This window comes from Salmo trutta, chromosome 15 (assembly GCF_901001165.1).
Source record: "Salmo trutta chromosome 15, fSalTru1.1, whole genome shotgun sequence".
Classification (NCBI taxonomy): Eukaryota; Metazoa; Chordata; class Actinopteri; order Salmoniformes; family Salmonidae; genus Salmo; species Salmo trutta.
This window is the reverse complement of record NC_042971.1, coordinates 39,753,389-39,780,457: the sequence shown is the minus strand read 5'-3', so window position 1 is coordinate 39,780,457 and position 27,069 is coordinate 39,753,389. Positions and strand designations below refer to the sequence as shown.

At 43.3% G+C, this 27,069-nt stretch overlaps 1 protein-coding gene across 2 annotated transcripts in view; it reads right to left on the bottom strand.

Annotated features, from left to right (window-relative positions):
* LOC115149010 (sacsin) overlaps positions 1-17,397 on the bottom strand; it is a 35,752-nt gene extending 18,355 nt beyond the window's left edge. Inside the window, exons 1-5 of one of the 2 annotated variants that reach the window (XM_029691452.1) lie at positions 17,096-17,397; positions 16,848-16,887; positions 15,959-16,046; positions 15,654-15,765; positions 7,609-7,755 (exon numbers count right to left, since the gene is read on the bottom strand). In XM_029691452.1, coding sequence (XP_029547312.1) covers positions 7,609-7,755; positions 15,654-15,765; positions 15,959-16,046; positions 16,848-16,867 — 367 coding nt within the window. In that variant the 5' untranslated portion in view covers positions 16,868-16,887; positions 17,096-17,397. The remainder of the gene's footprint in view (positions 1-7,608; positions 7,756-15,653; positions 15,766-15,958; positions 16,047-16,847; positions 16,888-17,095) is intronic. The other variant, XM_029691451.1, reaches the window with a different exon arrangement.
* Positions 17,398-27,069: the final 9,672 nt, after the last annotated feature.

The window sequence follows — 27,069 nt, the reverse complement described above, 5'->3', positions numbered from 1 at the left end:
CAAGAAAGAGTTCCAAAACTCTGCCAATAACAACTAGTTTTACATTTTCCCCTCCCCACTCAGACTGTCTTAGCAAAATTCTTGCTTGAGAAATTGCTCTTTCCTAAGAAGCTAGTTTTGTTTATTTTTGACCATTTTAATTGAAAACAGTCACAGTGAGGTACTTAATTGTTACCCAGAAATGATAATGAGATAAAAACATCTGCATTTGACATTTAATAAAAGCTGGCTATAAAGGAACATTTTAATTTAGCAATGCGCGGTATGGCTATATTTCCGTTATACCGGGATACAGTGGGAAGAAAAAGTATGTGAACCCTTTAGAATTACCTGGATTTCTGCATAAATTGGTATCTGATCTTCATCAAAGTCACAACAATAGACAAACCCAGTCTGCTTAAACTAATAACGCACAAACAATTATCATTTCATGTCATGTCTTTATTGAACACACTGTGTAAACATTCACAGTGCAGGTTGGAAAAAGTATGTGAACCCTTGGATTTAATAACATGAAATGGCGCCGACAGAGATGGACGCCTCGCTTCGTGTCTTTTATGTATTATTTCTTACATTTGTTGGATTCGGGCTAAACTTTGAACATTGCAATATTAAAGACATGATAGATCAGATGCATAGTATATAAAGGAGAGATCTGTAGAAAGACAGAGTGGCTGTGGAATGTGCTGGGTGAACGGGAGAGAGATCACAGAATTGCTATAGGGGAAGCGGATGCACATCTGTGGATTAGGTGAAGGAGGGGTTGAGGTCAGGTCAGATCCCCTGAAGGGAGTAATAAGGGTTTAGGATCCTGTTACCCTCTTCCTGTCGAACCATAAGATGTAAGGATCAGAGAGAAGGAGGAGTGTCCAAAGTGGGGTATATATACTTGTGATGGTGAGAACATGTTTTTGTCTGAATTACAGCTGTAACGACCCTTTGGGAAAAATTTTACTTGGTTAAGCTTCTCTAGTGCCCATGAGATATTTACTCTGAAAAATTAGAACCTAACACATTGTTACCCCAGGAAATCTTAAGTCTTATTACATACAGCCGGGAAGAACTATTGGATATAAGAGCAATGTCAATTTACCAACATTACGACCAGGAATACGACTTTCCCAAAGCGGATCCTCTGTTTGGACCACCACCCAGGACAATGGACCTAATCCCAGAAGCCAACCCAAAACAACAGCGCCGCAGAAGGGGAAGATGGAGCGGCCTCCGTAGACGTGCACACCGCCCACCGCTCCAGAGTATACTACTCGCCAATGTCCAGTCTCTTGACAACAAGGTAGATAAAATTAGAGCAAGGGTTGCCTTCCAGAGAGACATCAGAGATTGTAACATTCTCTGTTTCACGGAAACATGGCTCTCTCGGGATATCGTGTCGGAATCGGTTCAGCCACGGGGCTTCTCCATGCATCGCGCCAACAGAGATAAACTCCTCTCTGGGAAGAAGAAGGGCGGGGGTGTATGCCTCATGATTAACGACTCATGGTGTAATTGTGATAACATACAGGAACTCAAGTCCTTCTGCTCACCGACCTAGAATTTCTTACAATCAAATGCCGGCCATATTATCTCCCAAGAGAATTCTCGTCAGTTATCCTCACAGCTGTGTACATTCCCCCTCAAGCAGACACCACGACGGACCTCAAGGAACTTCACTGGACTATGTAAACTGGAAACCATATATGCTGAGGCTGCATTTATTGTAGCTGGGGATTTAAACAAAGCAAATTTGAGAACAAGGCTACCTAAATTCTAATCAGCATATTGATTGCACTACTGTTTCTAGAAAATCCAAGATGGCGTAGCAGTCAGATGTCTTTGTCCTCGTATTGTCCCGTGTATATCTCTTTTTTCATTGCATATCTTTTTTATATGTTTCCTAAACTTCAATATACTCTACTGCAACCCGCCTCACCCAAGTATTTTTCATTACTTTAGAACCGGGATCCTCCAACAGAAGCTAGCCAGCTAACTAGCTAGTAGTCAGCGAACCACTGCTAGCGGTCATCAGCTAACCTCTACCTCGGAAATCTCTCGCCAGTTTGCACAACGCGATTCAAACCAGAGCATACCGGACTTATTTTCTCTCCATATCCCAGGATTCCTATCGCAAGCTCTGAACCTTTTCACCTGGATCATCGCGGCTAGCTAGCTGCAATCCGAATTGCTACTCCTGGCTAACGTCTCTGTCCCAAAGCAAGCACCAATTAGCCTGGAGGCAGCCCATGCTAGGCCCATCTCCCCGCTAGCTGAAGAGGTCCATCAGCCACTCCTTGGGCTACAATACCTACTTTGGACCCCTTTTACTACACAAAGCCCTGCTAATCCATCACGACTGGACTACCGACGTAACCTGCCCGAGGGTTCTTTTTGCAACAGACCCCTCCATCGCGACGTCCCCTGAATGCCCATCTGCTAGCCTGCTATCCGCGGCCCGCTAGCTGTCTAGAGCATACAATGAGGGAAAAAAGTATTTGAGCCACTGCTGATTTTGTACGTTTGCCCACTGACAAAGAAATGATCAGCCTATCATTTTAATGGTAGGTTTATTTGAACAGTGAGAGACAGAATAACAACAACAAAAAATCCAGAAAAACGCATGTCAAAAATGTTATAAATTGATTTGCATTTTAAATGAGGGAAATAAGTATTTGCCCCCTCTCAATCCGAAAGATTTCTGGCTCCCAGGTGTCTTTTATACAGGTAACGAGCTGAGATTAGGAGCACACTCTTAAAGGGAGTGCTCCTAATCTCAGTTTGTTACCTGTATAAAAGACACCTGTCCACAGAAGCAATCAATCAATCAGATTCCAAACTCTCCACCATGGCCAAGACCAAAGAGCTCTCCAAGGATGTCAGGGACACGATTGTAGACCTACACAAGGCTGGAATGGGCTACAAGACCATCGCCAAGCAGCTTGGTGAGAAGGTGACAACAGTTGGTGCGATTATTCGCAAATGGAAGAAACACAAAATAACTGTCAATATCCCTCGGCCTAGGGCTCCATGCAAGATCTCACCTCGTGGAGTTGCAATGATCATGAGAACGATGAGGAATCAGCCCAGAACTACACGGGAGGATCTTGTCAATGATCTCAAGGCAGCTGGGACCATAGTCACCAAGAAAACAATTGGTAACACACTACACCGTGAAGGACTGAAATCCTGCAGCACCCGCAAGGTCCCCCTGCTCAAGAAAGCACATAAACATGCCCGTCTAAAGTTTGCCAATGAACATCTGAATGATTCAGAGGACAACTGGGTGAAAGTGTTGTGGTCAGATGAGACCAAAATGGAGCACTTTGGCATCAACTCAACTCGTCGTGTTTGGAGGAGGAGGAATGCTGCCTATGACCACAAGAACACCATCCCCACCGTCAAACATGGATGGAGGTGGAAACATTATGCTTTGGGGGTGTTTTTCCTGCTAAGGGGACAGGACAACTTCACTGCATCAAAGGGACGATGGACGGGGCCATGTACCGTCACATCTTGGATGAGAACCTCCTTCCCTCAGCCAGGGCATTGAAAATGGGTCGTGGATGGGTATTCCAGCATGACAATGACCCAGAACACACGGCCAAGGCAACAAAGGAGTGGCTCAAGAAGAAGCACATTAAGGTCCTGGAGTGACCTAGCCAGTCTCCAGACCTTAATCCCATAGAAAATCTGTGAAGGGAGCTGAAGGTTCGAGTTGCCAAACGTCAGCCTCGAAACCTTAATGACTTGGAGAAGATCTGCAAAGAGGAGTGGGACAAAATCCCTCCTGAGATGTGTGCAAACCTGGTGGCCAACTACAAGAAACGTCTGACCTCTGTGATTGCCAACAAGGGTTTTGCCACCAAGTACTAAGTCATGTTTTGCAGAGGGGTCAAATACTTATTTTCCTCATTAAAATGCAAATCCATTTATAACATTTTTGACATGCGTTTTTCTGGATTTTTTTGTTGTTATTCTGTCTCTCACTGTTCAAATAAACCTACCATTAAAATTATAGGCTGATCATTTCTTTGTCAGTGGGCAAACGTACAAAATCAGCAGGGGATCAAACACTTTTCCCCCCCTCACTGCACATATTCTCATTCACCCATGTCGTGTCTTTAGTATCATTAAAGGTGAAGACAGTTATTTTATCAAATCAATTCTCTGTAGTTATCATTACCTGATTAAACTAATCATGTACATTTAACTAGGAAGTTGGGGCACCACGGAAAATGTTCAGATTAAAGTTATAATCTTCAGAATATAACTCTTCAGATATTTTAATATTTGATCAATTAGTCTTCTATTAATGAATTATTATTACCTTCGTCAGTCTCATCTGAATGTCGTAAATTGTTGGTTATCTGCACGAACCCAGCCTTCACTTTAAATCATCCATACACCAATTGGCTCAATTATTTATTTACTAACTAATTAAACAATTACAGAATATACAATACATAATAACATTATACCATCCCTAGTGGACTAAACAAAAACAGTTTGGTTATAACACAATAGATTCAGAGAAGAGACAGGGTTTTGGAAGGAAGTGTCACGGTCGTTGTAATAGATGGACCAAGGCGCAGCGGGTACGTGAATGCTCATTTTTATTAATCCAAAACAAACACGAAAAAACGATAAACGGACGACAAAACAGTCTTGTAGGCAACACAAGAAACAATCTCCCACAAACCCCAAAACAAACATACTCCTAATTATAGGACCTTCAATCAGAGGCAACGATAGACAGCTGCCTCCAACTGAAGGCCCCAACACCAATTAGCAAAACATAGAAATACAAACGACTAGACAGAACATAGAAATAAACTAACATAGAACAACAACCAAAAACCCCGCAATACATAAATTACATCAATCTAACACCCCTCTACATACACAACCACCCTGAACCATATAAAACAAATACCCCCGCCACGTCCTGACCAAACTCAAATAACAAATAACCCCTTTACTGGTCAGGACGTGACAGGAAGGCTAAGGAACATGGGTCTCTATTGGACCTGGGAAGCTATTCTTACATAAATACATATGCCACTAACGATAGCTCATTCGGAAAAGCAATGCATTGTATTTACGTGAAGCTGGCTTTGATTGTTGAGTTGGTGATGTGAGGCTCTGGTTTGCCCAGTCTACGTCGCCATGTTCTTTGTGAAATCTTCTGGGTCGTCGTGTGAGAGGTTCACATGGTCTGAGAGGTTCATCTCACTCTGGAGATTCGTCCACGTCAGTCAGTGTTCTCGTATTAGATTTGCTACCTTTCCAGCTGCAGCCTGTTAGGCTGTCATCTAGGACTCACTTCTTCTTGAGTGATCAATAGTTCAGAGTTCATACCATTTCATGTGTAGAGCAAGCTCCCACATTTCCTGGCCTGTATTGTTGACATTAGAATTAGCCCTTTTAAACGTGAGGACAAATCCTTGCGGTATTCAGAACTTGAGTGACTTTTTGTTATGTATTCAACTACTCGCCACCACAGCTCACGTTGGGGTTTGCTTAGTTCAATGTGAATTGGGTCACTGGGGCTCTTATAGAAATGTAGAAAAGGGATTGGTTCATAATTCCCAACCAATGCCTATTCACTTGGGTGTGGCTACTGACTTAGTTAAACTTTACAGGGAAGACTATTTTCTCATTTTAAAGTTATCACATCATTTCGCAAATAGTTTCATCTTTACTCATTCATGTTATACAATAATTAGATGCAAACCTCATAACTGAGGGACCTATATGAACAGAGTTTGGGTAATGTAGCTGTATTGTCTTTCATGAGGTCACAAACATGAAACAAAATGGACCGGGTCATAGCTGGCTTCTCCAACGACCATTTACACATTCTCCAAAATAGGAGTATTGTTCAATTCTCAAATTCTGGGACTAGTAGAATTGGGAGGGAGAATCACTTTCTCTTACTGTGAAACACTCTCTCAATTGCATGGTCAGGGAGGGTCTCTGTGGTATTTACGACGTGGTTGTAAGGTCGTAAAACTGCCCGTAAAAAACGTACTTGTTAGATATTACTGCACTGTCGGAACTAGAAGCACAAGCATTTCGCTACACTCGCATTAACATCTGCTAACCATGTGTATGTTACTAATACAATTTGATTTGAACAGGTTGACCCTCCTTTGGCAGCAATAACCTCAACCAAACGTTTTCTGTAGTTGCAGATCAGACCTGCAAAAAGAACAGGAGGAATTTTGGACCATTCCTCTTTACAAAACTGTTTCAGTTCCACAATATTCTTGGGATGTCTGGTGTGAACTGCTCGAGGTCATGCCACAGCATCTCAAATTGGGTTGAGGTCAGGATTCTGTCTGGGCCACTCCAGAAGGTGTATTTTCTTCTGTTCAAGCCATTCTGTTGTTGATTTACTTCTGTCTTTTGGGTTGTTGTCCTGTTGCATCACCCAACTTCTGTTGAGCTTCAATTGGCGGACAGACAGCCTTACATTCTGCTGTAAAATGTCTTGATAAACTTGGGAATTCATTTTTCCGTCGATGATAGCAAGCTGTCCAGGCCCTGAGGCAGCAAAGCAGCCCCAAGCCATGATGCTCCCTCCACCATACTTTACAGTTGGGACGAGGTTGATGTTGGTGTGCTGTGCCTTTTTTCTCCACACATAGTGTTGTGTGTTCCTTCCAAACAACCCAACTTTAGTTTAATCTGTACATATAATATTTTGCCAGAAGCACTGTGGAACATCCAGGTGCTCTTTTGCGAACTTCAGATGTGCAGCAATGTTTTTTTTTAGACAGCAGTGGCTTCTTCCATGGTGTCCTCCCATGAACACCATTCTTGTTTAATGTATTGCAGACTCGTCAACAGAGATGTTAGCATGTTCCAGAGATTTCTGTAAGTCTTTAGCTGACACTCTAGGATTCTTCTTAACCTCATTGAGCATTCTGCGCTGTGCTCTTGCAGTTATCTTTGCAGGACGGCCAGTCCTAGGGAGAGTAGCAACAGTGTTGAAATTTCTCCATTTATAGAGAATTTATCTTACCGTGGACTGACTCTTAGAGATACTTTTGTTACCCTTTCCAGCTTTATGCAAGGCAACAATTCTTAATCTTAGGTTCTTTTGACATCTCTTTTGTTCGAGGCATGGTTCACGTCAGGCAATGCTTCTGGTGAATAGCAAACTCAAATTTTGTGAGTTTTTTTATGGGGCAGGGCAGCTCAAACCAAAATCTCCAATCTCGTCTCATTGATTCGACTCCAGGTTAGTTGACTCATGACTCCAATTAGCTTTTGGAGAAGTCATTAGCCTAGTGCTTCACATAATTTAAACATTCACAGTGTAGGTTGGAAAAAGTATGTATTCAATATAGACAATAAAAATACAATAATTGGTGTGTTATTAGTTTAAGCACACTGTGTTGGTCTATTGTTGTGACTTAGATGAAGATCAGATCAAATTTTATGTCAAATTTATGTAGAAATCCAGGTAATTCCAAAGGGTTCACATACTTTTTCTTGTCACTGTAGATCCATGCGCTGTGTTATGGATTTTAGCATATCAACCACACCTTGTGAAATACAGTAGCTATTGCATGCTCATTGTTGTGATAAAAATACTTTGGGGTTCACCTGTTATGTGGTAGACAGAGTTGAATCCGATCCCAAACCTGCCAACTTTGTTTGGGTCTTTGCGTTTGATGCTCCGGCCTGTGGTCTTGATTCCCTCCCAGTCCTCTGCTGTGAACTCTGCGTTGTTGAAGGCATACAGTGCAGGACCTGGTCACAGACAACTACAGTCAGTTATTCATACACATTAGGACCTGCTGACAGACAAGACAACAGTCAGATATTCATATACTGTAATGTTCTGTATATATTTTCTTCGTCAACCTTGTGTTCTGTTTCTTTGTGTTCTTGAACGTAGCCCTGTCTTTCATTTTTGTTCATTGATCTCACCTGTGTTAGTTACTCACCTGGTCTCATCAGCTCCTTATTTAGTTCAGTTCATTCTGTTTGTGCCTTTGTGAGGTATTGTTTGTTTTGACTGTATTAAGCCTTTTCCTAGCTCATTTGTGAGAACCAGTTAGCCTTCAGTCCTTGTTTTGATTCACCTGCCTGTTTGCCTACCTGTGTATGACCATTGCCTGCCTATGACCATGATTCCTGCCTTCTGCGAAGGCGAAATAAACACCTGCCGCGCTCTGCACGTGAATCTACACCTTGTTCTCCCTGAGTATTCAATACATATACATTAGGACCTGCTGACAGACACGACAACAGTCAGTTATTCATACAGCACAGGACCTGCTCACAGAGACAACAGTCAGTTCATTCAGTAGTTTGTCCCTCTTTCAACAATTTTGCACCAATACTTTTTATTCAACCAAATCAAAAGTGGCGGGAAACCGCTACGCCAGATTGAAAAGTACTGGGGCAAGTGCCAGGTTTACACATTACATTGTTGGGAGCATATAAAGTGTGGTACTTTTTTTTGCTAATGCCAGCTTGCCACACATTTGCTGGCAGCCCTGTGTGAGCCAGAGAGAGAATGTTTCCTGATGCTCAGAGCAAGTGACCACTTATATTTCTGCATTCCAGCATGATGATTAAAATTCTAAATCAGAGCGCTATACTACAAATGAGATTTGACGAGTTAGCGAGATAACTTTGGTCCATTGAGTTCAACTCAGGAGTTTAACCAGTGGTTCAACTTTTAGCCCGGTACATTTCTATGGCAACAAATCCTTCAGAACTAACCTGCTCCAAGGCAGGTTAACTAAGGGCTAACTCCATTTATCCTGAATGAAGGACCATTGAAATCCCCTTCCCTCCCTCTCGCAAGGATTGTGTCATCATCCCCTTCATTTGACGAAGACGACTGACAAAATATTGTTAAAAAAATAGTCATGTTAAAATACCTATCACATAACACATTTAGTAATGACAGAACGCATTTGAAACTTCAGCACAGTATTACTTTTGGATGAATTAATACAATTACTTTATCAATAGGAGTGTGAAAAAAGGTGCTCGTGCATTGATAAGCACACCAAAGCTAACAAAAAAAGACAGCATTAACAATACGTAATAAAAGAAAGGCACTTCTAACAGTCTATTTCACACCATAGCCTGCTGAATCTTCAAGATAACTTTTTTCATTTTGATTTCAGCACAAATGAAAGTGGCACTGACTCACCCATGAATTGATGTTTCAGCATTGTCTCAATTTAGAGTTTGGCATTCGACTAGCCACGTGCGACATGAACGAGCAGTTACTGCCCAGGCTTGAGTAAGCGACGGGTACACAATCAATATCCACCTTCATAACATGGATGAAGCTGGCTAGTTTTAAAAACCCTGAGTAGATCTAGCTTGCATAGTAGTATACACATTAATCTGGGCATGTTGCCCTGCTGTTAATCTGATGTGGTAGAAAGCCCTTACTACATTTGCTGCCTAGCAGTCAGCATGCAATGAGACCAAGTCAGCCTCAGACAAATAGCTTCTCCTGTATTTTATTCATTTCTGATGTATTCATTAGTGTTGTAGTGTAATGTTGAAGTAAAAATGGACATTTCATAAACCACTGTTAAAGATAAAATTCAGCATGTTGGCTGTCTAATCAACAGTGAGCCCTTGTAATATTAAGGTTCAATTTCAAGTTATTTATTTTGGGTCGTTCCATATGATTTCAATCACTTTCTGACTGCATCCCTTGTGATTTTAAAGAAATCTTTCATACATACAGTGCATTTGGAAAGTATTCAGACCCCTTACCTTTTTCCACAATTTGTTACATTACAACCTTATTCTAAAATGGATGAACAAAAAAAATATTCCTCAATCTACACAATACCCGACAATGACAAAGAGAAAACAGGTTTAGAAATTTTTGCTAATGTATTAAAAATAAAACAGAAATACCTTATTTACATAAGTATTCAGACCCTTTGCTATGACACTCGAAATTAAGCTCAGGTGCATCCAGTTTCCATTGATCATCCATGTTTCTACAACTTGATTCCACTTGTGGTAAATTCAATTGATTGGACATGATTTGGAAAGGCACACACCTGTCTATGTAAGTTGACAGTCCATGTCAGAGCAAAAACCAAGCCATGAGGTCGAAGGAATTGTCCGTAGAGCTCCAAGACAGGATTGTGTCGAGGCACAGATCTGGGGAAGGGAACCAAAACATTTCTGCAGCATTGAAGGTCCCCAAGAACACAGTGGCCTCCACATCATTCTTAAATAGAAGAAGTTTGGAACTACCAAGACTCTTCCTAGAGCTGGAATCCTGCCCAAACTGAGCAATCGGGGCAGAATGGCCTTGGTCAGGGAGTCACTCAAGAATCACTCTGACAAATCTCCAGAGTTCCTCTGTGGAGATGGTTGTCATTCTGGAAGGTTCTCCCATCTTTACAGCACTCAACCAATCAGGCCTTTATGGTAGAGTGGACAGACGAAAGCCACTCCTCAGTAAATGGCACATGACAGCCCGCTTGGAGTTTGCCAAAAGGCATCTAAAGGACTGTCAGACCATGAGAAACAAGATTCTCTGGTCTGATGAAACAAAGATTGAACTCTTTGGCCTGAATGCCAAGCGTCAAGTCTGGTGGAAATCTGGCACCATCCCTACGGTAAAGCATGGTGGTGGCAGCATCATGCTGTGGGGATGTATTTCAGCGGCAGGGACTGGGAGACTAGTCAGGAACGAGGAAAAGACGAAAGGAGCAAAGTTGCAGACACTTGTAATATTTTTAATTTCTATTAATAAATATTTGTATCTACACTGACTCAATTTATTCCTGACACTTGTTATTTACGTCTGTTCATAGACACTTATTGCATTGTGATTTAATTTCAGAAGCAAGATAAATGTTTGTGCTGAAAACATTGTCATTTCTTCATCTCAATACAAGGTGTTTCACGTGTTGGCAATGTAGATGTGTGGCTTTCTTCTACTTGTGTGGTATAGTTCAATCTAAATTCATGTACACAAGACATCATAGAATCAGGTTTAATTTTATTAAGATGAAAGCGGTACATTTTAGTACTTACGCTCACAGTGCATACAAATAACTGAGTCTATATGCATCCATCAAGGCGTGCGTGAGCATTCCAAATAAAGGCCTATTCTACATGATTTGCTGGCCTTGGGTTGAGTTGTCCTCGCCTAACTATGTCTTCCTGCCATGGCACACGTCCAGGGGGGAGAGGAAGAAGTCCCTAAGCTTGTTTCTTGTTTCACTTGCAAGCCGTGTCGCCCTTGGAGATTGTTGTCACCTGCCACAACCCTTCTCCACTCTCCAGGTTGGTAGTTGCCATAAGGGAGGTGCGTGTCAGCAAAAGCGGGAGGCAATTATCTTGTGTTCGGCTCATGAGCTTCATCCGTGGAGAACAAGACCTTGTGGGCCACACATGCCTTCACAATGTCATTAGCCTTTTCAGGTGTACACTCAATTGGACAGCCAAGAATCCTCATCCTCGCAGCCATGATACTGAATGCATTCTCTATGACTCTCCGACAACAAGAGTGGCAGTAGTTGTAGGTATGCCCAGGTTCACTGAGATAGACACCTGTGATAAATAAATAAATAAAACAGATCTGATCCCTACACAGGCTCAAGGGGAACCTGGGAGGGCAGGTCTCCCGGAGCTGATGTAAAATCCATGAGTCCCAAAAACTTTTCTGTTGCAGCCACAATAACATCTAGTTCCTTTGACTTCTTTGAGACTTGTGCTGTACAGTTTATAACTGTGGCAATGAATGCAACAAAATCCATATTTTTAACACAGGGTATCTTTTGTCTCAATTATTTTAAATCGCCTCCACATAGGAGATTCGATTGACCGCTCTAACTTGCCACCTCAATTTCCTTCACCCTTACAGGGCACTCTAGGAACTCAGGATCAGGATCCCCACCCCAATTGCAACACAGTCATCATTCTACACACCTTTCTTCAGTATACTCTGTTCGTCTGCACACACTTGAAACATGGCCAAATCCTTTACAATTCTTACACTGCAGGGGTTTGGGGACGAAAGTTCTTACAGCATATCTTGCAAAACCAAGCTTCACATCCGTAGGTATTGTCGTGGATATATTCGCTCAATCCTATTTCTCAGATACCGGAACTTGTGAATTGAAATAGACTTTGTAACAAAGTAACAAGCCGAGCTGGCCCATGGACCAACTGCCGAACTCATTCTCAGTCCACTCCTTTTATACAGTTTCATGCTTATAAAAGTTTCATAGTCCCTCCACTTTATGCTGATAACCATATCCCCTTGGCTTTTCTCCACCATTGTTTCCAAATCTAAGTTATTTCCTCTGGTTTCTGCTCCCCTCTAGTTCCTTGGATCAATTATATTGGTGGCGCGCCTATACATTATTTCCAAGAAAATAATAAGTACAGATTAATATAGGCAATTATAAGATTGCTACATGCCATTATCGGACTATAATATTACTATGGGCCATTATAGGATTAAGTACAGATAACTATAGGCCATTATAGAATTATACCAATAAATACACTTAATCCCAGGATTACACATAGTGCCTTTGCTTACCCCCTTTAGTGCTATTTAGCCTTTTAACAAGGAACACATTCTCTTAACAGAAAACACCCATAGTATTTGCTCTTTATCAAAAAACAAACAGGAGCGACAGACTTTCTTATTTTTCTCCATTCACCCAGCGTGTCAGGTATTCAACCTGAACACCTGTTGTCACCCCTGAGATGACTCCTTTGACGGGTGCTCTACTCCAAAGTTCAAAACACAAAACTTCTGTTGTCCGGATTCTTTTGAGGCCGAGTGCAATCTTCCTCTACTCTTCAGAAATAAATTAATCAAAATAAGACCACTCCTGGTCACTCTGACAGACTCCACTTTTCCAAGTACACACGTCACCATTTTCCACACCTCAAACAGGTTTCTCATATGCATCCTTACTCAACAAACGCATCTCAACAAGAAGCAATTCTTTATTATTTACACATTTCGTCCACTCCAATTTTAGACAATTTCCTTTTTTGTTACAGTTTTCAATATTACTGTTGTCCATTCAAACATTCGTCTCCACCAAATTTACACGACGCACTGATAAATTTGAACTCAGCATCCACTTCCGCCATCTTCCCCTCCCAGTCAAGTTTCTCTCTGCGTACACAATTGTATTCTCCTGCCCGTCTGTTCCTTGTCTGGGTGTGTCGTCACTTCCTTGTTTGGTCATAGATGGCTATTACTAACTCATTGCCCTCTACTGTCCCGGGGTAATACCGCCACTTTCCCATTTTTTTAGTTTCTTCATTATTCAAGCTAATGCCTTTTTAGGGAGCATGTGAGCACACCCAATCGGTTCGGCTCGCCGGAAGCCAGAGGCTCAGAGCACCGTGAGCCTCACAGAGAGAGCTACCACAACCACTGTTATTTCACGCTAGACTAACTTCTTGCTAGTTATTTATCATCCCATCCGATTACGTAGTACATGTCTTGACAGCATTAAACTGAGAAGCTAGCTAACTAGGCTAATTGAGGCTAGCCATAATGTTACTGCGCTTCTCACCATCCTACAGTTAGCCTACAAATAACTCAGATTATAGCCTAAATAGCAGCCTACCTGTTGGCTTTTGGTCGTTGTAGCCTTTCTTTTCATTCTGTCATTTTAATTCCATCTTCTATTGATTAGATATACCCTAATTTTCTTGCTACACAAGCATAGCAGCAATGCAAGTGTCTCTCGCTTAGCCCTTCTTTCTTTTCTTTCCAAAACACTTGCGCTGTTTCTGACCAACTCTCTCGCTATCTCTAACAGAACGATCTTCTTAACCCTAACCAGTCAAGCTTCAAGACGGGTCACTCAACTGAGACTGCTCTTCTCTGTGTAACGGAGGCTCTCTGACTCTCTCTCTCCTCATCCTCCTAGATCTATCCACTGCCTCCGACACCGTGAACCAGCAGATCCTCCTCTCCAAACCCCACACACCAAAAAGAGTGATTCGTTATGCCACCGCTGGTCTCTTGGCCCTCCCCCCCTACGGAAGGGCAGATCCCACTCTTCCCAGTTCAAGTTGTTCTCTGTCTGGGCACCCCAATGTTGGAACCAGCTTCCCCCTGAATCCAGGACAGCAGAGTCCCTGCCCATCTTCCGAATACATCTGAAACCCTACCTCTTCAAAGAGTATTGTTAGGGTTTGACCAACTATTTGTTAGCATAACCTATATAAAATAACAGAGCAGCTATGCTATAATATTAAGTATATAAACTATAGATAATTGAGTACTGCTATATGTTAAGAGGAAGTGGCTCATGTGATGGTGGGTCATGTGGAAAGAATACTGATGCTTTAAAACAGGGTTTTGCAAGAGCTTTTTGCTGAACAACAGCAATAACAGGATATGGGTGAAATGTATATGCAGGGGGGTGTAAGGGTTTTAGAGAACTGTGCATTGTGCAGTCACAAGTTGAGACATCCGCCAGGAAGCTGGAGTGCGTCTAGAGGTTGGGACCAACCGGCACGCCAACGATAGGCTGGAATAAGTCTAAACCATATTCTAGCCTCTACTATGACAGGCCCTCAGGGAGAGGGAACTAAGTCTGTCCAGTATTTAAGGAAGAACTTGTAATGTCATTCCAGTTCTCTGTCTGCCCTGCGTGGTGTTTCAGGGAGCCCGTATATACGAACCACATATTTACCATTCAAGTGTTTGTATTAATTAAAGTACAAAGAAATCAGAAGTTACTATGTGCTGACTATTTTGTTCTGATACCAGATTCGAATTGACGCGACCTGACAGTATCTTAAATAATCCGTCAGCACCCCCCCAAAAGTTATAATTTGAAAACTAACACACTGGCTCTTGACTCTTTTCTCCTTACTAGCTCTGACTTTGCTGATAGCTACTTTATTGAGGAAAAATGTACTTACTATGACTGTTGTGTGGTTCTCCCACCTAGCTATCTTAAGATGAATGCACTCTGGATAAGGGCGTCTGCAAAATAACTAAAATAATAGAATAGACATTCCCATTCAAGTTGACATTCGACGGTGGGTGGACCGGTTGCCATCTTTCTGATAGTAATTGGAAGTTAAAGTTTTAATTCAATTTAAATGTTAATGGTGTACTAGCTGAACTACAGGGATCTGAAGGGATAGGTATTTTCTATTAATTATATTTATATGGATTGAAATGACACCCACCCTGTATTCATAAGTATGCTGTGTCTCAACCGAAGACAGACACAACACAAATATTTTCGAATTATGTTAAATAGAGTCCAAGCTACAATAATTGTGAAAACTTGAAGAATCTTAGTTAACACGTTTGTAGATTATTGACGTTAAATCTTTAAAAAAATGACATTTTTTTTAATGTAAAACTGTTTTGCAAGAAATCGTAGAATAGTTTGACAACCCTGTTTGTAAACTTTCAAACGATATCAAACTCAAACCTTTATCTTTTTCAGTGATGAAGACATGGAGGTCTCATGGTAGGGTGGGCTAGGCAAAACAGGTCAACTTTGTTTTGGCATTCAGGTTCAAAAGGTAACTTTCTGACCACTTCCACCATGCACAAACATGTATGAAAGGTTTCGTTCAAATCAAAATGGGTGCAGATATGGAATGACCCTCTTCAATCTTCCACAAATATTAAACAACCCTACCTTGGTACTTTCCCAGACCTTCAGTCTTGAGGCTCTGGCTGCCGTAGCATCTCTCATCATGGAGGAACACCACCGCCGATGCCCCGGCATCATCAGCATTCTGGATAAGCTCCTGGTCACAGCACAGATAGGGGTAGGGACGTTTACATAGGTTCCTTTAACTTGGATAGTACATTGGGCTATGGCAAACTTATACAACACAAGATGTCCACACTACTTCTTTAAATGTAGTGGCTTCAATGGCATTTACGGTAAGTGTACAGAGTGAACAGATGACTACATGATTGATTGATTATCAAACTCACTTTTAATATCTGTCCTCCATCAGGGTACCTCTGCAGGATGTCCTTCAGGAAATCAATGAAAGGGGGAGGTCTTGCAGCAAATGAATTTCTAAACAACAATAAGAAGTGAAGAAGTTGGATAGTTTAGTCAAAGACATTACAGTATGAAGATAGGCTAAAACTGTTTCTCCAAAAGAAATCCCTGATCACACTTGTAGGTGATGTCATGGCGACGTTGGCTAACTAAGCTCATGCGTAGAAACACATCTTGGATCTAACTTTCATCGTCTCGTGCAAAACTGTGCATCTGCAGGCCATCAAAGGCATTCCTTTGGTATAAAGTTGTTTTTGGACTAAAATAAAAATGGGTCAGTTTGTCACTTTCACGAGGTTGGAGTAATAACATCTTCAACTTTTAAGACATTGATTTCAAGAAAATTAACAACTAAGGAAGAATTGTTCACTTCTCAAACCCCAAACCCTCGCCTGCTCTGTTTGGTCTGTTTCGCAAGCATTCCAGGAAGTCTTGCAATGTTGCGCCTTTGGGTTTAGAAACTTTGGTTTGGTTTTAACAGTATGGTTGGAAATTAAACCACATTCTTCTCAATCTATACCATCTATCTACTAAAAGCAGGAAGAAATTATGTTTAAATTCTATACATTTGCTAAACATAAAACTGACATTTGGTTCCATTTTTATAGATTTTATAGCTTTATATAGAAACAGGAAATTCTCCAGTTAATCCCACGATGTATAGTGTTAACAAGGTAAAGCTACAGTATGTCTAGTGTTAATCAGGTCAAGCATGTATAGTGTTAGCAAGGTATAGCATCGTGCAGCTATAGGAGAACACACATACGTTCCAAACAACTGGTTAGAATGTTCATCTGATTAAAATGATCTCCTCACCGTGTTTCCCTCTCACTCATCCTTCCACATTGGTAGGATTCTACAAGAACCAATGAATTAGTTAGAATTATGGTTATATGGCTTAGTAGCAAATTTAACTGTACTAATCAGACTGCAAACAAAAATGTCCCTATAGTTTAGAAATGTATTATTCAAGGATCAAGTAGGCCTAGTCTTAATAATGACATATAATAATCATGATAAGAAGACTTTTGTTGTATTTAAGATACATAAATTGATCAATTTACCTCAATCATTTCTTCGTGATCATGGAGTGCGATGGCTTAATCTGAAGCCACCTATGTCATCAGAATAAATATTCTAAGTAGACTAATGGTTGTATGTCCTCTACTGACTCTTCATTATTCTAGTGTTTCAGTTGACCAACATTTCCTCCTCCGGGGAAGTGAAACGCCCATTTTATCTTGGTCTGCCCTGCCAGCATAGGAATAACAAAGTTGTTTCGTTTCCTGCCTTGCCAGGTATGAAACAACACTTTCATTAGGGCGTGACTCATTATCATCTTCTTCCTCTTTAAATTTGTATTCGCACGTGATTCAAAGGTGTATGAGTGATTGGTGGTGGGCTGACGCCGAAAACAGTGAAGTTGATCAATCTACGTCGAGGGAGGACCTGATTTTTTTGTATATGACAATGAAATATTATTATGAATACTGTCAAATGAGTTACCAGCTTCAATTCTTGCGCATTTTGTCAGAAAAAAAGTATATTTCAACACTGTCTGCTGAGGCAAATTTACGAACTGCTGAACTTGGAACCAATCAGAACTCCCGTACATATCCCTAGGGATGAAGGCAGCCAATCGCTTGCTTCTAAAATGTAAACAGCCTCACATTGTGGCCATAGATATATAATCTATAGAAGGGTTTGTAACCTTTTACTCTGGCAATTTGACTGTTAAACTCATAGGGTACGCTAGCAATGGATGCCAGTCCCAATTGGAATGGGAACTACCATCAATGGATTATATTTATATGGTTGGTTGCGGCTGTCGGTTTGCCTATTGCAGATTTCAAAATACAATTGCGGGGAAAACGTAGCGATTGGAAAGCAAATGCCTACTGCTGGAAACAGAAGAATCAATATAATTTTTTTTAAATCAACTCCCAATTTGTAGCTAACAGCAGCACTGTATTTCAAAGCAGATCATCTTGAAATAGGCTATTGCCACGACCAGCGCATTGGCCATAACCATGAGTTGTTTATGGCTTCATCTTCATCAGTAGGTGTGTCAGTGTGCCACCACATTTTATTTAGTAGAGGGTGAGCGTTGTATGCGTCTCTGTGTGTGGAGTAAACGTGATCTAGAGTTTTTTTCACCTCTAGCTGCACAGGTCCCTTACGAAAAAAGATTGCAGTCAGAGTGCAGTATAACTGCAGTACACTGTAGTATAACTGTAGTTAGAGTGCAGTATAACTGCAGTATCCTGCAAATACTGCATCCAAAATAAATAAAAATTTACTGCAGTAATTTTGCAGTGTGACTGCAGTTACCATGCAGTATAACTGCATTTCAACTACAGTACACTGCAGTTATTCTGCAATTACTGTGTCCAAAATACCACAGTCAACTGCAGTTACTGCACTTTCAAAACTGGGGTGACATGCTGGTATAAATAAGGTAAAACGGATTTCAGTTTTCCTGCATTAAAATAACCAGCCACTAGGAGCGCTGCTTCTGGATGAGCATAATTTTTTGCTTATGGCGCTACACAGCTTGTTGAGTGCAGTCTTGAGGAGAACGAAAGATGGCGGAAGCGGATGATGAAGTGGATTCTGAATACAATGGCGGAAGAAACAAGGAGAATTGGAGTATTGTACGGAGCAAAGTAGTGTACAGTGATGAGAATGACCCTTTGTATCTAGTAGGAGTACGGTTTGTTAATGAGGAGCAGCTGAGCAGAGTACCAATCTTGAAGAAACCATTTGAGTTATCCAAACTGGTGGAGAGAGTGCTGGGTAAAGTGAAGGCTGTGAGGATCACGAGAGGCAGGCCTGTTTTGATTTTTTGTGCTTCTACGGATCAGTAGGAACGTGCATTATGTCTTAACGGATTTCATAAGTTTGAAGTGTTGTGTGTGGCTCTTCGGAACAGGGCACCCGTCAAGGGGGTTATATCTGGCGTCTGGTGGAAAGTTGATTTTGAAGACATTAAAAAATATTCCTGGAGTGATTGAAGCACGGCGGATGAATCGTGTGGTGAATGGTGAACAAGTGAAGAGTCTATCTGTTCTTTTGGTTTTTTTATATGGAGTCTCTCCCTACTCAAGTGCAGTTAAGATATATTAACTACATAGTCAGAGCATTTATTCCAAGACCAATGCAGTGTGATCATTGTAAAGCTTTTGGTAATGTAGCATGTGTTTGCAGAAGTGAGAAGCCAGGATGTCGAAGTTGTGGAAAGGATCATATTATGTGTTATAAAAGTGATGAATATGTGACATGTTGCTATTGCTGTGGGAACCATGACTCCATGTCTTCCGCATGCCCCACAAGGGTGAAAGAGAATGATGTGGCCAAAGTCAGGGTTGTACAGACAATTTCATATACAGCAGCTGTGAAAAGGGTTGAGGGTTTGAATGGTGCACCAGAAGAGTCCATGGTAGTGGATAGGCCTACACTGCAGGATGCCGGGGTTGCCTTTCACCAGCAGGATCCTGACATTTCAATGGTAAGAAAGTGCATTTATAGCTATGGCAATTAGTGGCACTGCCAAGGTGGAGAGAAAGTCCAGGAATATAGAAATCATAGTGATTGCGGTTCCTGGGGCTGAAAGATTTCTCAGCGAAGGAGTTACATGCAATATTGGCACAAGCTGTATCACCCTCTCAGGTCCTAGAGCCCGAGAAGGAAGATATGGAGAACTAAAAGAAAGAAGAAGTAGGAGTTTTGACAATGTACTATTTTTATTAGGGTGGATTAAGTTAGTTTCACTATTACGTATGGATACATTTATTTATTTGTTTAAAAAAACATTGGGGGGGGGAGTTCAAATCGCCTAGTTGGTGGCGGCAGTATAGTCTGCCATAAAACCCACAGAAGAAGAAGATGAGTGCGGTTGTGCCAGCATTGGGTTTTGGTGTTAAATAGACAGCTATGAAAAATATAGATAAAATCTCTTAGTAAATAGTATGCTCTACAGCTTATCATCCCTTACAAAAAAATTATTGCAGAAACTGTAATAGTGCAGTAATTGCAGTCCACTGTGGTATTTAGTAAAAAAAAAACGGTTATTCTGGACGCAGTATTTGCAGCATACTGCAGTTATATTGCACAATGACTGCAAAAAAATTTCCTAAGGGATGAAGTATTCAAACTCAGGCGATCAGAACCTCCAGACTTAATTTAGAACCGATAGCGGCCGTTGATGGTCTTTCTTTAAATTACTGTCATTACATTACTATAGCAGCCGCGAACGGCCTTGTTTTTCTAACAATAATATGTGTGTCAATATCGCAAAATTAACTTGCTAACAACCTGTAGTCGTATTCGCGTGTCTGTTGTCATCAACCGGAAACAGAGTATGCTGTCATTTGTCTTTTCAACGTTTTTTTAATTAATTCCTCAAAATGACAGCCTTGAAGCAGACATTGACTTTTCACTGTGAAAGAGGATTTTATCTATGTTGGTTGGTGATACGGATTCGCACACGTCCTTGCACTTTGAAAAGCAATGATGTCGAGGTGAGTGAAATAAGTAAACCGCAGATATGTGTTTGGTGCTGTCGATGTTTGATGCTGACTGTGAAATTTGGATAATAGCTCAAAGATTAGCAAGTAATGTCATAACTTGGTTGGTACAGGCTCCATCAGCGGTGGTGCTCTTTATGATTGCTCTATATCTCATGGAAATAGTTGCTCTATATCTCATGGAAATAGTTGGTTTTTAGCTGTATATAGTCACCTAATGACTTGGTTGTTTTGTATTGTATCAACCGATGTAATTTATATGGAAACGGCCGAAGCTGCTTGCTATAGCTAGCTAATGCCCGGTGTACACTAGCAGAAGATGCCGCGCGGTGAACCACCGCTTCCCATTTATTTCCAATGGAAGGAAAGTGGTGGGAGGTGGTGAAAAATAAACTTTATCCAACTTTATGCAAATCACAAGCAGCGACTGCTGGACAATGACCAATCATATCGAGTGGTTCCCATGACGAATTTGACACTATGCAACCCAACGCAAAGATGGCTGACAAAAATACTAGGATGGAAGCAAATGTAAGTGATTATAACATCATAACAAATCAGTTGAGAAGAATATGTTAGTTAGTGTAGAGACAAACGATTATGCAATTTTTTTTTAAATCATAAAGTTAATTTACGAAAATTGCGATTTAGCAATCTAGCTGACTAGCTAACATTAGCCAGCTCACCTTATCGCCTCTAAAATGTAAAGAAAACACTATAAAGAGTTTATATAATGTGTCATTACATACCTATTTGAAGGTTTGTGTTGAATTTGAATCGGGTTTTTAGGGCGGTGCTAAAGTGATCTTCAGAAGTAAACAACGGCTTTGAGAGTCATGATCGCTTACAGTGATGGCGCAAAAAATGACTAGGTATCCCCCTCTTACCCCTGTCCATTTCTTGTTTTTAAACGATGAAAGAAGTGCTACACCTGGTGGAGAGAGATTGTAAGACAGAAATAGTTGCTTTATGCGTGCTGTACGTTACGGCATGACACGTCACGATGTAATGGAGGGTCAGTTTTTTTCAACTTTTCTCCAATACTATAGAGCCATTACATTTACATTTTTACATTTTAGTCATTTAGCAGATGCCCTTATCCAGAGCGACTTACAGTAGTGAATGCATACATTTCATAAATGTTTTCTCCATATTGGTCCCCCATGGGAATTGAACCCACAACCCTGGTGTTGCAAACACCACGCTCTACCAACTGAGCCACGCAGGACCATGTCGATCCACGCTTGAATAGAAATGTAGTTCACACCCCAGATTTTGAAGTCAACACAGTCGCTACAGTCCCATTAGTTTTCTTTGTAGCCTTGCTTGAATGTCGCGGTTGCGCACATGTGTACGGAATGGGGTGAGTTTACGTTAGCTGGTTGCTTGATGGGTGTTGTGACATGAGTATGAAATTGTAATTCTGGTTGTTTAATATTTTAGGGACTCCTGAAACAACCAGCAAACCAGGCTGTCATCTTGTGAACAGTGGATGTAAATAATCTAGCTAGCTAAAGCATTTATTGCAAATGGAATGTACAATTTTGTAAGCCTCCCTGGTTGATATTTGCCATGCAATGCAGATATATGAAATAACGTAGCTAGCTAACTATTTTCTTGCTTATTGTGCAGTGGAGGATAAAAATACCTGTATGCCTATGGATTTGAAGCTAGCTATGTAGCCGATCTGTGTATAGACACTAAAACGTTTGGCATACATATTAGTTCAGTACCTAGCTATGAACCTCAGCTATCATAGCCAGTTGTATCCACTTCAAAACAGTCTGAATGACATTAATGAAGTCTATGGATTGAGTAGAATATAATATAAGTTTGTGCCAAGGATGCAAGTCGTATATACATGTAGTTATTACTGTGACATTTTTGGCCGATACCGATATCCAATATCTTCCTTGCCAAAAAAAGATACCATTAACCGATATTTAAAAAATTGCGGCCTTTTAAGCATTCTATTACAGTTAACACACACACGGACACAGCGCTCTAAGGCACTGCATCTTAGTGCAAGAGGCATCACTACAGTCCCTGGTTCGAATCCAGGCTGTATCACATCCGGCCGTGATTGGGAGTCCCATAGGGCGGTGCACAATTGGCCCAGCGTTGTCCGGGTTTGGCTGGGGCAGGCCGTCATTGTAAATAAGAATTTGTTCTTTAACTGACTTGCCTATTTAAATAAAGGTAAAAAAAATATATAGCAAATTCTGAGTGTCGGGCATTAGGGCCTGGTCCGGGGTGAGCAGTATGTCCTGCGCAGCCAATTAATTGAAGTAGAAATCTTCATCCAAATCGAGGTTAGTGATCACTGTTCTGTTGTCCAGAAGCTATTTTCGGTCATAGGAAACTATTGCAAAAATATTATGTGAAAAACTAAATTAAAAAGAAGTTACGATCAGCGCAAAAAAACTAAATAGCTGAATTGGTCAGGAGCCCGTAAAACGTCCGCTATACATTCCAGCACCATTGTAAAGTGGTCTGTGTGTAGCTGGTGAGATAAGTCAGGCGCAGAACAGCAGATATGAGTAATGAAAGCAATTTTACTCAAATATATCATAATACAAGTCGTATAAATACAAGGCCACAAATACGAACCGCAATACAAATAAACAATTACTCACAAACAAACATGGGGGAACAGAGGGTTAAATAATGAACAAGTAATTGGGGAATTGAAACCAGGTGTGTAAGACAAAGACAAAACAAATGGAAAATGAAAGGTGGATCGGCGATGGCTAGAAGGCCGGTGACGTCGACCGCCGAATGCCGCCTGAACAAGGAGAGGGACCGACTTCTCCATCCATTCTCATTCACAAGAGGCTCCTGGCGTTATACCTAAAGCGGGGCCCTGATAGATCACTACCGGTGCAGTCTGCGCAAGGACGTCCATCAGGAGTTGGCCTGCAGGGACACCACTCTCACGTTTGACCAGCTGGTGGACCTGTCCATCCAGCTGGATAACCTGCTGGCTACCCGCGGATGTCCGGATCGGGGCCTGTCAGTTCCATCCCCCAGCACCACCGCTCCGACGCCCATGGAGCTGGGAGGTGCTGCACTTAGGGCGAACGGAGGAGGGGCCGTTCACTTTACCATCTGTGGCCGCAGAGGGCACACTGCTGGTCGGTGCTGGGGAGGTTCCTCTGGGACTCGAGGCAGCAGGCAGGGCACTCTCGTGTCACCCCAGGTGAGTCGGCACCAGGCTCACTCAGAGCCCCCTGTTGCTCACATGTTTTTGTTTATACATTTTCCTGAGGCGCTCGTAGATTCAGGCGCAGCTGGGAATTTTATTGACAGAGCATTTGCCCATAGTTTAGGGATCCCCATTGTTCCTGTGGATATGTTCCTGTGGATATGCCCCATTAGGGTCAGGGCTAATTAGGGAGGCCACCGCTCTACTGGGCATGGTTATGCAGGAGGGTCACAAGGAGAGAATTAGTATTTTCCTTATTGATTCTCCTGCGATTCCCATGGGGCTGGGCCTACCCTGGTTAGCCTGTCATGACCCCACTATTTCGTGGCAACAAAGGGCTCTAAAGGGGTGGTCACGAAAGTGCTCGAGGAGGTGTTTAGGGGTTTCCGTCGGTGCTACTACGGTGGAAAGTCCAGACCAGTTCTCCACCGTGCGCATCCCCTCTGAATATGCTGATTTGGCTCTCGCCTTCTGTAAGAAGAGGGCGACTCAATTACCACCCCATCGACGGGGGGATTGTGCGATAAATCTCCTGGAAGACGCAGCACTTCCCAGGAGTCACGTGTATCCCCTGTCGCAGAAGGAGATGGCGGCTATGGAAACATATGTCTCCGAATCCCTGGAACATGGGTACATTCGGCCCTCCACTTCACTTGCCTCCTCCAGTTTATTTTTTGTGAAGAAGGATGGAGGTCTGCGCCCGTGCATTGACTATCGAGGTAACAACCAAATCACTGTGAGGTACAGCTTACCCGCTGCCTCTCATAGCCAGTGCGATAGAGTCAATGCACGGGGTGCGCTTCTTCACAAAATTAGATCTCAGGAGCGTTTACAACCTGGTGTGTATCCGGGAGGGGGACGAGTGGAAGACGGCATTTAGTACCACCTCAGGGCACTATGAGTACCTCGTCATGCCGTACGGGTTGATGAATGCTCTATCAGTCTTCCAGGCCTTTGTTGACGAGATTTTCCGGGACCTGCACGGGCAGGGTGTAGTGGTGTATATCGACGACATTCTGATATACTCCGCTACACGCGCCGAGCATGTGTCCCTGGTACACAGGGTGCTTGGTCGACTGTTGGAGCATGACCTGTACGTCAAGGTTGAGAAATGTCTGTTCTTCCAACAGTCTGTCTCCTTCCTAGGGTACCGCATTTCCACTTCAGGGGTGGAGATGGAGAGTGACCTCATTTCAGCCGTGCGTAATTGGCCGACTCCCACCACGGTAAGGAAGTGCAGCGGTTTCTAGGGTTTGCCAACTACTACCGGAGGTTTATCCGGGGTTTTGGTCAGGTAGCGGCTCCCATTACCTCACTGCTGAAGGGGGGACCGGTGCGACTGCAGTGGTCGGCTGAGGCGGACAGGGCTTTTGGTCACCTGAGTGCTCTGTTTACCACGGCGCCCATGCTGGCTCATCCGGATCCCTCTTTGGCGTTCTTAGTGGAGGTGGATGCGTCCAAGGCTGGGATAGGAGCCGTGCTCTCTCAGCGCTCGGGCACGCCACCAAAGCTCCGCCCTTGTGCTTTTTTTTTCCGAAGAAGCTCAGCCCGGCAGAGCGAAACTATGATGTGGGGGACCGGGAGCTGTTGGCTGTTGTCAAGGCTCTGAAGGCGTGGAGACATTGGCTTGAGGGGGCTAAACACCCTTTTCTCATCTGGACTGACCACCGCAATCTGGAATACATCCGGGTGGCGAGGAGACTGAACTCTTGCCAGGCAAGGTGGGCCATGTTCTTTACCCATTTTGTTTTTACACTGTCCTACAGACCAGGTTCCCAGAACGCTAAGGCAGACGCACTGTCCCGGATTTATGACACAGAGGAGCGGTCCATAGATCACACTCCCATACTTCCGGCCTCTTGCCTGGTGGCACCGGTGGTGTGGGAACTGGACGCGGACATCGAGCGGGCATTAAGTATAGAGCCCACTCCCCTCCAGTGTCCAGCTGGGCGTCTGTACATTCCGTCTGCTGTCCGCGACCGTTTGATCTATTGGGCCCACACGTCACCCTCTTCTGGTCATCCTGGCATCGGTCGTACAGTGTGCTGTCTTAGTGGGAAGTACTGGTGGTCCACCTTGGCCAAGGACGTGAGGGTTTAGGTTTCCTCCTGCTCGTTGTGCGCCCAGTGCAAGGCCCCTAAGCACCTGCCCAGAGGGAAGTTACAGCCCTTACCCATTCCACAACGGCCGTGGTCGCACCTATTGGTGGACTTCCTCACAGGGTAACACCACGATCCTGGTCGTTGTGGATCGGTTCTCTAAGTCCTGCCGTCTCTTTCCTTTGCCTGGTCTCCCTATGGCCCTACAGACTGCGGCGGCTCTGTTTACACATGTTTTCCCGGCACTACGGGGTGCCTGAGGATATAGTGTCTGATCGAGGTCCCCAGTTCACGTCCAGGGTCTGGAGGGCATTCATGGAACGTCTGGGGGTCTCGGACAGCCTTACCTCGGGTTTTCACCCCGAGAGTAATGGGCAGTTGGAGAGAGTAAACCAGGATGTGGGTAGGTTTCTGCGGTCTTATTGCCAGGACCGGCCGGGGGAGTGGGCGGCATTCATCCCCTGGGCAGAGATGGCATAAAACTCGCTCTGCCACTCCTCCACTAACCTCTCCCCCTTCCAGTGCGTACTGGGGTATCAGCCGGTTCTGGCACCTTGGCATCAGAGCCAGATCGAGGCTCCTGCGGTGGACGAATGGTTTAATAAGCACTCGGAGGAGACCTGGGACGCTGCTCATGTGCACCTGCAACGGGCCATGAGGCGTCAGAAGGCGAGCGCCGACCGCCACCACAGTGAGGCCCCAGTGTTCGCACCGGGGGACCAGGTCTGGCTCTCAACCCGAAACCTGCCCCTCCGCCTGCACTGCCGGAAGCTGGGCCCGTGGTTTGTGGGGCCATTCAAAGTCCTGAGGAGACTTAACGAGGTTTGCTGCAGGTTACAGCTTCCCCCCGATTACCGTATTAACCCCTCGTTCCATGTGTCTCTCCTCAGGCCGGTGGTGACTGGTCCATTCCAGGAGTCTGAGGTGCGGGAGGTTCCTCCGCCCCCTCTGCTGTTCGAGCCATACTGGACTCGAGGCGTCGGACGGGGGGCCTTCAGTACCTCGTGGAGTGGGAGGGGTACGGTCCGGAGGAGAGATGCTGGGTGCCGGTGGAGGACGTTTTTGACCCTTCGTTGCTGCGGGAGTTCCACCGTCTCCATCCGGATCGCCCTGCGCCTCATCCTCCGGGTCGTCCCCGAGGTCGGTGTCGACGCGCTGCTGCAGCCGTGCGTCAAGGGGGGATTCTGTCACGACTTCCGTCGAAGTCG